Source organism: Serinus canaria, chromosome 3 (genome assembly GCF_022539315.1).
Source record: "Serinus canaria isolate serCan28SL12 chromosome 3, serCan2020, whole genome shotgun sequence".
NCBI classification, from domain to species: Eukaryota; Metazoa; Chordata; class Aves; order Passeriformes; family Fringillidae; genus Serinus; species Serinus canaria.
The window spans coordinates 56,080,696-56,095,276 of record NC_066316.1 but is presented as its reverse complement, the minus strand read 5'-3'; the positions used below and the strand labels follow the sequence as shown (position 1 = coordinate 56,095,276).

Sequence of the window (14,581 nt, the reverse complement as noted above, 5' to 3'; positions counted from 1 at the left end):
CAGTGTTTTGTATTATTAAAAAAAAAAAAAAAAAAAAAACTGCCCAGAAAGAAAAAATCATCACAGTCTGAAGGACATGTTTTATGAGCATCTGCAGCTATGCTGCTGCATTCTTTTCCTTCTGGAGGTTCTCCATACCATGCACAGGAAAGATTTGGATGCATGTCATGATTGGGAAGTGCAGGAACACCTACCTCTTTTGTTGTGCAGTGTGTTAAAAACAAGTATGAAAACCATGGGAATAAGAGGAACATGGTTTAATGGTTAAGGATATAAAGCATCTCTTTGGAGAGCTCTATTCCTGTGTTCTTAGCAAAACATTTATGAGGTGCTCTGTCCACACAAACTGACTCTTACAGTACATAAGGAGTTAGGCATTCCTCAGTCTGGTTTAATACTAGAGAGCTTAACAACTGAAATTTATAGAAAGAGTGAAACTCCTTCAAGAACTCTGAACCAGAAGAAATTATTTTCTGTTGTCTCAGGTTGAGCATCCAAAATTAGTGAATATTTCTGAGCTTGATTCTTGAGTGTACAGGTTTCACTTTTGCAAAACAGGAACAATTGTTCATTTCTGAAGACTTACTAATGTTGCTGAAGAAGTCAGATGCTGTGGTGTTGGGATTTAAAAAATGTCAAAAGAAATTAGCAGTGGGGTCTCTATGATTTCTGTACCAAATTAAATAATGCTTACTTTGTACAGAGGGGGAGAGCTTATGAAAAACCATCCTGCACTGGTGAAAGTGTGCTGTATAAAGTTGAATCCTCTGGAAACAACAGCAGGAGAAGTATAATCAAAGACCATAACAAGTCATAATTGATATGTACAAAGAAGATAAATTTCTGTTCTGTCATGTAGCATTTTGTCTCCTTTGCTGGTTTCTTCCCACTGGTGGTCAGTCTGTTTGAGCAGCTTGCAACTAAACCTACTGTTTCTAGACTTTAAATGCAGTCTCTACTCTTCCCCTCTTCCCCTGCAGCTCATGCTGCCTGTGTTGATATAATCCAAGGATTAGTTTTTGGGAAAATTTTCACACACATCAAGAGGTTTGATGTGAAGCAATTCTGCTCCTGAATTTCCATCCTCCTTTCAGGTCAGGGTCAGTGAAGAGGTAAAGCTCTACAGTTCAGTAAGGAAAGATTTCAAGACAGCTGAACAAAGGAAGGACACTGTTCAAAATGTTATAATGCTCTCAATCCAGGTTCAATAATTTTGACTTCTGTTTTTGTAATACAAAATCAAGTTCAAAAGCTTGTATCCATCATAGTCCACTGACATGGAACATTTTAGCCCAAAGAACTGCAATTGCATAGAGTTCTAAGAAACTTTAAAGGCACTTTTACCATGAGAAATACCACACAACCTGAGTAATGGGTCAGTTCTGCCTATCTTTAAAAAAATTCTGGGGTTCATGTTTATATCCTACATAGACTGAATTTATGCAAGTTTTAATATTTGACAGTAGTCTTTAGTTTTTTGAAATCTATGTGAACCAAAACCACTAAACCTTTCTCTGTGATTTGTTTCCAGATGTACACACAAAATACTTCACAAAAATACAATTGCTCTTAATTTTGTCTTTATATGCAATATATTTATCATAATACAACAGTAAAACCTAAAATACACATTGGCAGATAAAAACCATATGCAGAGACAGGCTAGGAATAATAGAAAAAAGATAAATGGAATATTTCATGAATTGAGAAGACTCTTTCCACAAGAGTAATGGATTAAATGCCTATCCTCTGTAATGGAATATGTTGAACTCTTTGCCAAAATGTGGTGCTCATTGTACAGTATTTTGAAGACTTAATTGCTTTTTGGCTTTTACAGTGAGGTAGAATTCTGATGGACACATACCATATTTTTATGTGAAGCTAAATTGGAATATATGCCCAAGATCAGTATTTCAGTAGATTGAAAAATATTAAATAAATATGTCACTTTTTTTTTTTAATGAGACTTCTTCTCAGCTTACTTGCTGTACCATACTGTTAGCTTTCAGTAAGTAATTCTGGGACCAAAAGAAAAAAAGAAATAGCTTCATATTTGCGTATGTAAATGATCTGTCAGCTAGTGAGATTTTGTTCTCTGGTTCATCAGAAACATTGTGTACAGTGTTCACTTCAAACAAAAGGGGTTGCAGTTCTTCTCTGATTATGGTTTAAGGTTTAGTTTTGTTACAGGACTGAAATTACAGAAAGTGTTATTGTTTTGTTAGAGATTATAGTTTCAATTGAAAGGAAGTTGCAAGTATTCATTATTTTTCTTATAAAGAAAAATAATGAATTATTATTCATTATTTTTCTTATATTCATTCATTATTTTTCTTATATTTATATTATTATTATTTTATATTATTATTTTTCTTATATTTCATATTATTCATTATTTTTCTTATATTCATTCATTATTTTTCTTATAAAGAAAAGGATTTTTCTCTGCCCTTCAGTCTGTGTAGCCTTTACTCATTTCATAGTAGTTACTTTCAATCACTTTCCTTGTCCTCTGGTCTTGGCTTTCATTTCCAGTCTTGATAGACTTCAGAGACTGCACCACTGGAAGTTGCTTTGAAAGTATTTTGGATTTTCATCTAAGTTTCCCTTTCCTGTGTCATGTGTATAATTTATTTTATGCTCTGTGATCTGTGCTGTCCTGGGGAGCATACCTGCCCCGACGGCTGCTGGATAGATGGAAGGAGCATTATTTTCAGAAATACCTGTGATCAGTTCCAGGAAGGAACCCAGAAAAGTTGAACATCTGTATACAATTGATTCAGAGCCCTACTTCTTTCCTCTGACAGTGAGTTGTGGAAACCTAATGATCTTTGGGCTCTCACAAGCTTAATTGGTGTGCAAGTGTCGAAGCCTCTAATTCTTTTATAAGAAGTTTATCTGTTCTGAATTGGAAGTACGAACCTGATTCCTTAAACAGCTTTGAGAATCAGATCCAGGACTTGGAGTGAGCTGTGGGAATTGTATATTAGATACTTGGAGGATTGAGTGTACAAAGAAATGAAAACTTCATTCTCAGTCATGTCAGGTATGAAAACCTAAAAAAAGTTTGTTTAGCCTTTAAGGACTGCTGTTGACACCAAACCTGGTTAAGAACCATGGAAGGCACAAGATATGCCTATTGGAGTATTTGCATATTTTTTTCTTTGCTTTCAGCTTCAGATAAAGTGAGTTGTTGTGTCCAGAAGGTATGTCTAGTATTTCCAAAATAATGCATAAATAGTATCTCCCAAAAAGTTCAAATGCAGAGGAAGTGGTTTCTTATTTCACTGTTTTTATCAGACTGGTGAAGACATCAGAAAACAAAGGAGACAGGATTTGAGCCATGCTTATCTAGAAGGACCAGGGGAGGAGACTGAGGGAGAAGTGACTTTATTTTTTGCTTCTTCTTCCCCCAAGTCTTCTTTCCAGTAGGTCTGATCCATGACTGCTCAGGTAGTTATTCCTGCTGTTGACCACTTGAAAGACCAGATATAAAGTTTTGCATTGGCTTTTTTTTTTTTTTCTTCTAGAAATTAGAGTATTTGGGTATATCAACAACATAGCACCAGGCTGTTTTTATGGAGGTGGTGGAGTCTCACCATTTTGAAAGAGCTGGAGTGCTTCTGTTTCCTTGCATTTGAATCCTGGCTTCTAAAATTAACATCTTAAGAAACAGCAATCTAATTCAGAAGATGAAAACTATGCTGTTTTCCTATCAGCTTCTCATATTATATCTTTGTGGATCCATTGGGTTTCGTAAATAGTGGGAGATGCAGAGTGCAAAGAAAAATCTTTTCCTTCTCTCTCTCTCTGCTTCACGGTCCTCCAAGGAAACACTTGCTATGCATCAGTAGAAGCCAGTTTCACTATTTTGGTTTCAATTCAGTTTTATCTGAGGCCAAATATTCTGCATCATTTTCCTCTGAAGTCTGCTCTCAGAAAGGAGAAAATTGTATTTTATAAAATACTGCACTTAATCATCACATACTTTTATGTCTTATCTGTTGCCGTCAAACTTTTCATGCAGATTTTGATTGCTCAAATCTGGGGTTAGTTGACAAAAGCTGTGTTGGGAATTATAAAGGCACTATTTTTATTGCTTTTCTTTATTTGAATATTATTGCTCATCTCTTTATAGGCAACTTGGATATTGTACCCATGTTTTTTAATCTTCAGTTTAAACAATTTACAGCAGCTAGGATTTTTGTTTGGTTTTCATGTTTCTTTTCAATACAAAAATATATTCTTCTTTTTTGCATTCTCTGGCAAGTCTATGAGCCACTCTTTATAACACTAGTGTGGTTTTTTTGAACCATGATCTAGTTCTTTCAAAACGAAAACCATAATCTCAAAATCAAAGTAATTCAAGAATAAATTTGAACATATGCTGGTGGTTTCTAGATAGCACTCTTCATATCATCTGATAGTGATGTGCACACTCTGTTGCCTTTTTTTTTCCCCTAGAATGAGCATTGAAATTTGGTGTAGAGGGTTGTTATGACTTTTATTTATTTTAAGGTCAGTCAGTGTGAAATTTATACTTCAACAGAATTTTTAGGGAGGAGTAAAGTTTTTTACAACCAAAATGCAGGAGTTTGCTCAACTCCGTTTGTGATCTCATCATCACAGTAAGGCACCTCTAACTTTTAATCTTGTGATGTATTTCTTATCTGCCCCTAGTAAACTCTGTGGCTGCTTTCATCCTCTATCTGTTATGTGTATATTTGTACAAGTCTTGAAAAATACTCTCTCTGGTTGTTGCTAGCTATTGATTTTTGCTGTAGAGTCTGTCATAAAAGAAATACATCTGTCATTTCTTTAGGCAGTTTTAACAAGCTGTTGCCTTCTTGCTTTCTCAGGTCTCAGTGGCTTTTGGCCCTTCATCTTTTGTTACCTTGAACATCCTCATGCTGATCACTTAATTCTCTTTCTGCTCTTTCCATGAAATAGGACAAAGAAGTTGCCCGTTGCCTTTTAAGTGTATTTGGAATAAAATAATTTTTGTTTTAGACACACTGTTAATACAGAATTTTACAAGTCTTGAGGTAATATTTAAATAAATTCTTTATGCATCACTGCAACACTGCTTTGAACTGTAAGGGTTTTGAAATTATAAGTGTAACTTGGAAATGTTGCACCTTAGAACTGACTTCTTTAAAATGTGGACTCTTGTCTTTTAGGGAGTAACTGGTGCTTTGGCAGTTTTGATGAAAGATGCAATTAAGCCCACGCTAATGCAGACATTAGAGGTAAGTATGGCTTATGATGCCTGCTCTTCTCCAGCTTTCAAATTCCATACTGTGCTGATCATGCTTCTCTTCAGCAACTGTGCTTGACTATCTAAGTTCAAGCCAGAGTCTGATCCATAAAACCATTCTAGCAAACATTCATTTCTTTATGTTAACTATACAACTCTATCTGTATTTATTTTTGTTGTTGCTTTTCCTTTTTTGAGATCTGTCTATAGTCATAATTTTACCTACTGTTGCAAACAAGCTGCAGTGCATTGTTGAGCTTCTTCTGAGCACAATGGGAGGCAGGTTCATCTTCTAAGTCACGGATTTACTACTATTTCCCACCTTGTTCTCACAGGGAAGTGTTCTTTTTGTGTATTTCTTTGGATGTTCTCATGACAATTCCCACAGCCCAGCATTTTGTGGGGAAAAAATGTGCTTTGCTGTGGCTGTTCTAATCCGTGTTACAGTTTGTGCCATTCAAAATCACAGGAGGGCCCTTTCAGCTGTTTATGCATTTTCAAGAGATGCCTCCCAGCCACCCTGTCCTGCCACAGGTGCCTTCATGGACTAAATGAAGCTTTCATGGGCTATGAGAGGAATGTTTTACACCTACCCTAGTGAGCTTTCTTCCAAAAGCTTAAGGAATGTAGAATTAGTGCAAGCTAACTTTGTGCTGGGCAGTCTGGTATTGATGTTTTGATGGGAAACTGATGAGCAACATTCAAGGGGAGAAGGAGAAAGAAAAATGAGAAAATAATGAAGCATCTTTGAAAACAAATGCACTTGGAGAAAAATCAGTGTCTTTTTTTCAATTGACCATCAAAATTACATAGGTGGAGTATTTCAGATTCTTGATGTGATGAAAAGTTGAAGAATGCAGAAAGGTACCAGTGCAATCACCAGTTGATAAAAAAAGTCTCCTTTTCTACAGCATGTTGAAGCTATAACTATCTTTTTGCTTTTGAGTTTGGTTGGGGACAATTTCCTAGTGTCAGGGAATATTAGAAAAACAGAATTTAAATCTATGTTATTTTATTAAACCATCTTAATTATTTTCCCCTGCAAAGGAAACCTGTTCTTTCATGTAGCTGTTTGAAGAATATATGTATGTGTGTGATAATTTTAATATAACATCCAATAGCTGGAGTTCACATAACATTGAGAATGTCATGGCCAGAGCTCAGTATTACAATCACCACTTGGATAACATTGTGTGTGTAAAGCACCAGTGACAAGGTAGCTTTGATTCTGACCATTTAGTCACTCTGTTTGCACTTTGCATATCTGTTGGAAAATACCATGGTTTTGTTGCAGTGTTCTGAAAGACAATTATAAATGTCAGAAGAGATTCTTTTGATCGATAGGCATTTGGTTCTGGGACTTGCATGCATTTATTTTTTTCCCTGCGTTTCTTTACATTCACATTTCTATGCAATAGAATTCCTGCCTTTTATGTGGTATTCTTTTCTAGTCTAATCTGTGGTATGGCTGAAACATCTGCCAACTTTCATCAAACACTGTTGCTTGTTAGCAGGACCCTGACCACATTACCCAAAGATTCATTTTCCCCCTAAATTCTTCTCACGAAGTTATTTTTAAAACAGCAAACCAAAGCAGCTCAGAAGCTGCTTCATGCTCCACTCCTCCACTCTGAGTCTTGAAGATGAATTTTTGTCACCCTTTGGATACTTGCTGGCTTGCAGGCTAGTATGAGTCCCCTATCCAAGTAATGGAGATCCCCAGTTTATCTAAATGTTTTCCATGGTAGTGCTGTGCTTTGGCTGATGTCCTTTTGTGTTGTTTTACACTTCTGGGCTGTGTCATTGCTCTCATGTAGAATCACAGAACCTGCTGAGCTAGAAGTGACCCCCAAGGATGACCAAGCCCAGCTCCTGGCCCTGCACAGCACCAACCCCAAGACCACACCATGTGCCCAAGACAAACACTTCTTGAACTCTGCCAGGCTGGTGCTGTGACCACTTCCCTGGGGAGCCTGCTCCAGTGCCCAACCACCCTCTGGCTGAGGAACCTTTTCCTAATATTCAACATAAACCTCCCCTGACAGCTTCAGACCCCATCATTGGTCACCACAGAGAAGAGATCAGTGTCTACGCCTTCTCTTCCTCTCACAAGGACACTTTAACTTCAGTGAGATCTCCCCTCAGTCTCCTCCAGGCTGAACAGACCAAGTGACCTCAGCCACTCCTCAGATGGCTGCCCCTCAAGGCCCTTCACCATCCTCATGGCCTCCTTTGGACACTCTCTAATGGCTCAATATCATTTTTCACACATTGACACCCAAAACTGCCCCCAGCATGGGAGGTGAGCCCGCCCCAGTGCAGAGCAGAGCAGGACAATCCCCTCCCTTGCCTGGCTGGCCATGCTGAGCCCAATGCACCCCAGGACATGCTTCACCTTCCTGGGGATGCAGTGGCCCACTCTTCTAATGCCTGGGCTGCTCTTGAGCTCTCTTCATTATTTTTAATTCTTCATCTGAATAACTGTAATAGGTGCCACTTTTAATAGCTTCAGTTTAAAAAAGAAAAAGGAGGGGAACAAGGAGGATGTTGTGCCCTGCACACTTGAATGTACTCTAGTGCTCCACTTGAGAGTTAAGAGCCCTCTAGCATGACAGATTTTAAGCCAAACATATCCTAGTATACCCTGGGGAGGTAGATGTAATAGTAGTTCTTCTGCTATAGGTAATGCCATCTTTCTGATCAATGTGTGAATTGCAAATCAGAAATGAGGATAACGGAAGCCTACATTACACTTGAAACAAACCTAATAAGTAGCATCAAATCCAAAAGTTAGCATCTTAAGTTTCCAAAGAGGTTACCAGTAGTAATTGGACAAGATTATCCTTATCCCTTTGGGGAGAACAAGTTCTTCATAAAAGTGTAAGGACCTTTAGCAACAGCACCGTTGCTGACAACAGAAAAATTAGAAATAATCCTACAGCACATAGGTGAAAAAACATAATAATATGATTACAGAGAACATAAATACAGCTCAGAATGCACCATGGACCTGTCTGGCAACTAGGCACTAAACTGTTCACCAAAGCAGATCTTCCAGATCACTTTGGGGGGTGGCAAAAAGACTGCCAGATGAGAGAGAGGAGGAGTTCTGGATGGCTGAGTTGATTTGGCATAATTTGAAAGTCATAGTGGGCAGCAGTGACTGGAAGGAGCCATTGCAGAGAGAGTAGCCAGATAGAAGGAGCCAGTGCAGCTGCACTCCTCTGTGATCTGGCCAAAGCCTGTGGATGGGAATTGTGTTAAGCCTTGGAAGTCTGAGGAATTGCTTCTAAGGGCCTGTGAGAAGGGAGAAGAACATGCTCGGTAGATTGGCACCAACTTTATGTGGATGTCTGCATGCACTGGAGAAGAGGCTTAGATGGTCATAAATCAAAAATTACCAAATGTCAGTCCTGCATGGAACTGAACTGGCAACTTATGTCAGTGCTTTTATTTCTATGTGAATTGATGTGTGGTTTAATTTGCTGGTTTTTAAAGAGGTTTCTTGGTGGGTTGCTTTCTGTCACAGTCCTGCTACTCTGACACCAGAAATTCTGCCTGGAAGTGTTAGTGATTGACAGTGTTTTATATGCAGCAATGGCAGTAAAAATCTGAAAATGGGAGACACAGGGCACTCATCTACAATAACCGCAGACTTCAGTGGAGCTTACTTCTATCTGTGCTGTAGAATTGAGATTACTTTGTTTGGAATGTACATAATGATTTCATAGTGTTTATCTATGTTCCTCATGACAGATTTGTTCTCTTGTCGACTGATCCCTTAATGTTTAGCATTTATTTATACCACGCGTAACAGAGCAGCTGCTGCTCTATGGGACAGCCCTTTGTAGTTGCAGGCTGGCTGCTCTGGGGTGGTTTGTTGTGTTACTTTTGAAGTGCCACTCATAGTAAAGATGAGAGAAGAATGGTAATAAGTATTATAAACATCCTTCCAGAGGCCAGATAACTTCAGATAGTTATTGACGTTCGGGGTTTATTTTCTTTTACTGAAACCTGGATAATAATATTTTCTGTACTGAAAACAGTCAGCAGAATGCATCCCTGTGCCACTGCTGGGTTCTCCATATAGTTTGTTAAGAGTGTAGCAAAAATAAGTGGGACAGATGGACTGGCACAGTCACTAAAGCTGGCCTGAGAAGACATTGTTGTCCCTGTTCCAAGGTGTGCCTGAGGCTCCCAAGGTCCTGCTGGAGTTCTCTCTCTTCGCTGAGTGAACTCCAGCAGGACCTTTTCTTCCAGGATTGCTCTTGTAAAAAAAACATGCCAATGGCTCTTCCTTTTCTTCTGGTGGATTTCAGAGCTTCAGGGGAGCATCTGTCTATGCCAGTGATTTACTAGTATGTTTGGATTTCAAGTTAGTCATGGGATCCCCTTGGCTTCCAGTATTCTGGATTTTGGATCCTGCAGTTCACATTCCCTTCCTATCCATGTTGTGTGGATGAACTCTTGGAAGCACAGTAGTGCAGGGAGTGTAGGAGACCCTTCTGGCACCTCTCTGCACAGGTGCTGCAGTGTGTGCTAGGCTGGCAGTGGCTGTGGGTCCATGCATCACATCTGCCCAGTGTGTGCTCTGGGCTCTAATGAGAGCAGTCCTAATTGCTTGCCACAAGAAATTAGGGGTTGGAAGAGTGGAAGTTAGTCTTACTGAGTAATAAAAGACAAATTGGAATAAACTTTATGGATCTGAGTCTCTTAGCTGGAAATTTGTGGTCCTACTTATTTGAATGCCAAATACTGGATTAAAGTAGAAGTAAAACTTCAACTTAGTTTAGTGAAAGTTGTTTGCATTTGATTTTCTGTTACAAGCTCTTTGGGATAGGGATAACATATTTTGCTTGGCACCTATTAGGTCTGATGCCCAAATAAAAACCTTTGAAGGCACTTGTAGTTCATGTTAAGTTTTTGTGTACCTGTGTAAAATCTCAGTTGATTTTGCAGTGTCCATTAGCAGATAGAAAACAAGAAAAAAGCTAACCCTAGGTAAGCACTATGTTATGATTATAGTGATCAAATCAGTTCTCTTATTACAGGGCACAATTTCTCCTTCATTTACTTTTTTGGCTCCAGTTTCTACTCCCAACATGTATGAGGCAGAGTTATCTAAGTTGTAGCTTAATTGTACTGTTCCTGGAGAATAGCCCCCACCCGTGTGTGTGCATGTGGCAGTGGCTAAAAACTTACTTGTCTTTCCTCTGAGCAAAACAATTAATTGTATGCTATTACTTCAAAGGAAGCAATAAGAAGAGATGCTTTTTGTTGATATATTATTTTTGTATATGATTTCTAGTCATCGTTACTAAAATGTCCACATTTTCTGTACAACACCACTTAGATTACAGCAGTGAAATAGAGATTTTTCTATGTAAGTTCTTTCCTTAAGACACTGGTGGCTATGGGGAGGGAGGAGGAAGAGCCAACTTGTATTTTATGGTTAATAGTTTCCAAACTGTGGTTCAGGGGACTAATAGATGTGCCCTGCAGCTGAGCCATAGAACACTGTCCTCCTTAGCTGGTGTTTCTGGTCCAAACTTGAAGGAGGCTGCCTGGTAGGTTGCCTGAAATTTTGAGAGCTGGCAGTATCTCCTAGTACAAAATGTGAGAAGATTGATGGAAATAATGTGAAATTGTCTGCTTACCTTTTCTTTAACCAGCTGGGCACTTAAAAATGCATAAACATAACAACGGGCACTTGTTTGCCTGATTATTTTGTAGTAGAACAGCTGAAGTGACATTCTTCTGGTTGTGTATTGTGTTTTAGAGAAAAATCAGCAGTTACTGTAATCTCACCTAATCCTAATACCTTTCTGAGAATGCTTATTTTCTAATTTCTCCTCACCTTTGGGTCCTGGCCAAAAATATAAGAGGGAAGCTGGAACTGCTTCCTACCTCACAAACTCCTTATACATAGCTAATTTGCTTACTCCTTGCCTCTCCTTTCTCTGATTTAGATTAGAAAACCTCTCTAAAGGAGATGCAAGGAGTAAGCCATTAGACATAGACACCATGCATTTGTATTTACACAGGGAAAATCCACTCTGTCAATTTTCCCTGTGTAAATGCAAATGTGTGGTGTCTAGTGCAGGAGAATTCAGCTCTGCACCTCGGCTTCCAGCAGCAGTGAATGTGTTTTCCATTGTGTCAGTATCCCCACTGCACCCCAGCATGTCCCTTGCCATCTCCCTCTCCAGCTCCTTAACCCTTGACTCAGGTCCCTGGCTCCTCTGCCAGGGCAGGAATGGCTGCTGCAGCCAGTGAGGAAAACAGGAGCACACAGGGCTGGAGAAGGGCTGGAGCTGGGCTCTTCCTTGTGCATCTGCAGTGCTGCATTTAGTGTTTGTTACAGGACATGTCCCAGAATGGCACACCGCAGTATTAGAGCTGTGGAATATGAAACATGAACTAGTACAAGGTGGGGTGAGGAAGTTGTGTAGGTTTGCACTAGAGTTTATTACCTTCCTAGGAATGAAGCAGGCAAATGAGTTCTCAAGCACCTGAGATGTTCCCCTAAATTGTCTAATAGCACTTCTTTGCTATATGTGCTTTGATTTATTTGTGACTTTGATAAGCCTGAAAAATTATTGAGTTTCTTACCAAATGTGCTGGTTTGGCCTGGGATAGGGTTAATTATCTTCACATCAGCCGGTACAGGGCTGTGTTTTGGATTTGTGCTGGAGGCAGTGTTGATAACACAGGAATGTTTTTGTAATTGCTGAGCAGGGCTTGCACAGAGTCAAGGCCTTTTCTGCCTCACCCCACCAGCAAGCAGGCTGTGGGGTAGACAAGATGTTGGGAGGGGACACAGTTGGACACAGCTGACCTCAACTGGGTATTCCCAGCCGTGTGACATCGTGCTGAGCATACAAAGCTGTGGGAAGGAGGAGGAAGGGGGGACATTTGGAGTTTGGCATTTGTCTTCCCAAGTAATGATTACACATGTTGGAGCCCTGCTTTCCTGGGCTGAACACCTGCCTGCCCATGGGAAGCAGGAATGAATTCCTTGTTTTGCTTTGGTCGTGTATGTGCAGTCTTTTCTTTACTTATTATTAAATTGTCTTTATCTCAAGCCATGAGTATTCTGACTTTAACCCTTCTGATTTGCTCCCCCATCCCACTGATAGAGGAGTGAGTAATCAGCTGTGGGGCTTAGTTGCTGTTGGAGTTAAACCATGATGTCTGTACATTGAATTACTTACACATTTTTTTTATCATCCAGGGAACGCCAGTATTTGTTCACGCCGGACCCTTTGCTAACATTGCACATGGAAATTCTTCTGTTTTGGCAGATAAAATTGCTCTTAAATTAGTTGGAGAGAAAGGATTTGTAGGTAAGTAAATATTCAGTTTATTGTATTATGATCTGTTAGTAAATAGGCAATGATGCAAATGAATGGTAAAATTAGCAATTAAAGGTAAGAGTGCTACTTCATTATTAATATCAGTATAAAATAATCTTAAAGTGAATGTGTAATAAGCCACCAGCACTTCTTTACTTACCCTGCCTTTTGTCTCAAGTCCTGTCACCATGGTCCTGTCTCCATGTTTGACTCACAAGTGACCTGTTCACTCCACAAGGTGGCTGAGCCAGTCAAATCCCTGGATTGCACTGAAAGAGGTGTCCTGTTGTTCATGCTATTAGCATTCATCTGGCCTCACTTGATAAACCAACAGAAACCACTCTTTTTTTCCTGATGAATTATTTCTCTGCCAGTTCAGTAAACTCAGCCAAATCAGAGGTCAGATGTCCCTGAGCCAGTGCAGAGGCAAGGTAGAGAAAAGATTAATTCTGCCTCGTTTTGGCTGTGAGCCATTCGGTTGGTCCAGCTGCATTGTCAAACCTCATCGTGAGGCCCTTATGTTCCCATGAAGGCATTTGAGTGGGCTGACTCTTTTTACATTAGGAATTCAGCCTTCACAAGCAGCAACAGACACACAGAGCTTACAGTTGCAGGCCAAATAAACTTGTGGCTGAACGATGAACTAGCTTTTATAAAAATTGTTGTGAATGTTTAAACCTTAGAATTAAATAAAGGGGTGTAGCAGCTTTGCAGTAGTGATGCCTTAGCACTGCTGCTGCCCTTCTCTTCTGAGTCCTGAACACCCAGGCTGGATTACGTTATTCCTAAAGCTGAAGCTGGAGTACCTGTGGAACAGGTTTGAGTACCTGTGGAACAATGCTCTTGAAAAGATGCAGCAATGTGAAACATGAGGTTTATTATGCTAATCCTCTTAAACTTGTAGAGAAACATGCATGTATATGCTTATGTCATACCTACATACAGGAAAGGATTGTTGTTTACAGTGTTGTACAGCTTAAAGGTCTCTTTATTTCCCTCTCTTAATCAAACATCCATTCAAAGAAGAACATATTGCATTCTGAATACATTTATTTAATGACAGTTGAATTCCTGTTTCATTGGGCCATGTTTGTTGTTACATGGCTTTGTGGAATGAAGAGCAAAAGAATTTAGGATAGCTAAAATTTTTCACAAGCCATGTGAAGTGACTTTGTTTCTGCAGTGTGCAATCATTTCAAGTGAGAAGTCAGTTGTGTATCAATTGAATGAAAGTATGCTGGCGACAGTCTTGAGTCTTGATCCAGGTTTCAGAGTCCAAAATGTATTGCCTTAGATCTGGATTCCCTTCCAGTGAGTGTGTCCCTCAGGCACAGAGAGCATATCCTTGCATTTCTTGTGCTTTTTTCAGTCTTATCCACCTGTTTGTCTTTAACGCTCTTTTCTGCTTTGTTTGTCTTTGGCTCCAGTTGCTCTGCTGGGAGACAAAGCAGCGTAGGAAATATAGGAAAACCTTTGTGTGGTGCCAGCTAAAGGCTCTTGTTCAGATTCTGTTCCACAGAACACAAATCCCCATGAAACTGGCTTCAGAATAAGACTGCCTTTGCTCTGCAGAGCCAGGAACTTCAGCGTGATTTGTAGTCCTTTGTTAAGTTATTAAAGGAAAAAGTTCTTAGAGTGGCCTGCTTAAATAAACTTTTCAGGTAGTCACAAGTGTAAATATTTGTTCTAATGGTTGTAATTACCATAAGTTTTATGGTGTAAAAAATACATTTTTTCTGGTAACTACTCAGAGCACGTGGGCAGAGACAGCACTGGTTTATTAAATACAGTCCTATCCTACCCTACACAAGTGAAGTCTAAAATGACAGCTACAAAGTGCTCACCAGTCCACACTGAGGTGACATCCATACAGATGGAGGGACCAGTGCCCTGTGAATCTGCACAGCAAAGCAGGTAGCAAGAAACTCCACTGCATTCCTGCTCACAGGAGTTTGCCTGAGCCTTCTAT

General features: G+C 39.6%; 1 protein-coding gene across 3 annotated transcripts in view; it reads left to right on the top strand.

Annotated features, from left to right (window-relative positions):
• The window catches only part of MTHFD1L (methylenetetrahydrofolate dehydrogenase (NADP+ dependent) 1 like), a 145,520-nt gene that overhangs the window by 46,860 nt on the left and 84,079 nt on the right, over positions 1-14,581 (top strand). For all 3 annotated transcript variants that reach the window (XM_050972386.1, XM_050972387.1, XM_050972389.1), the window contains 2 exons: positions 5,181-5,249; positions 12,492-12,603. In XM_050972386.1, the coding sequence (XP_050828343.1) occupies positions 5,181-5,249; positions 12,492-12,603 (181 nt within the window). The remainder of the gene's footprint in view (positions 1-5,180; positions 5,250-12,491; positions 12,604-14,581) is intronic.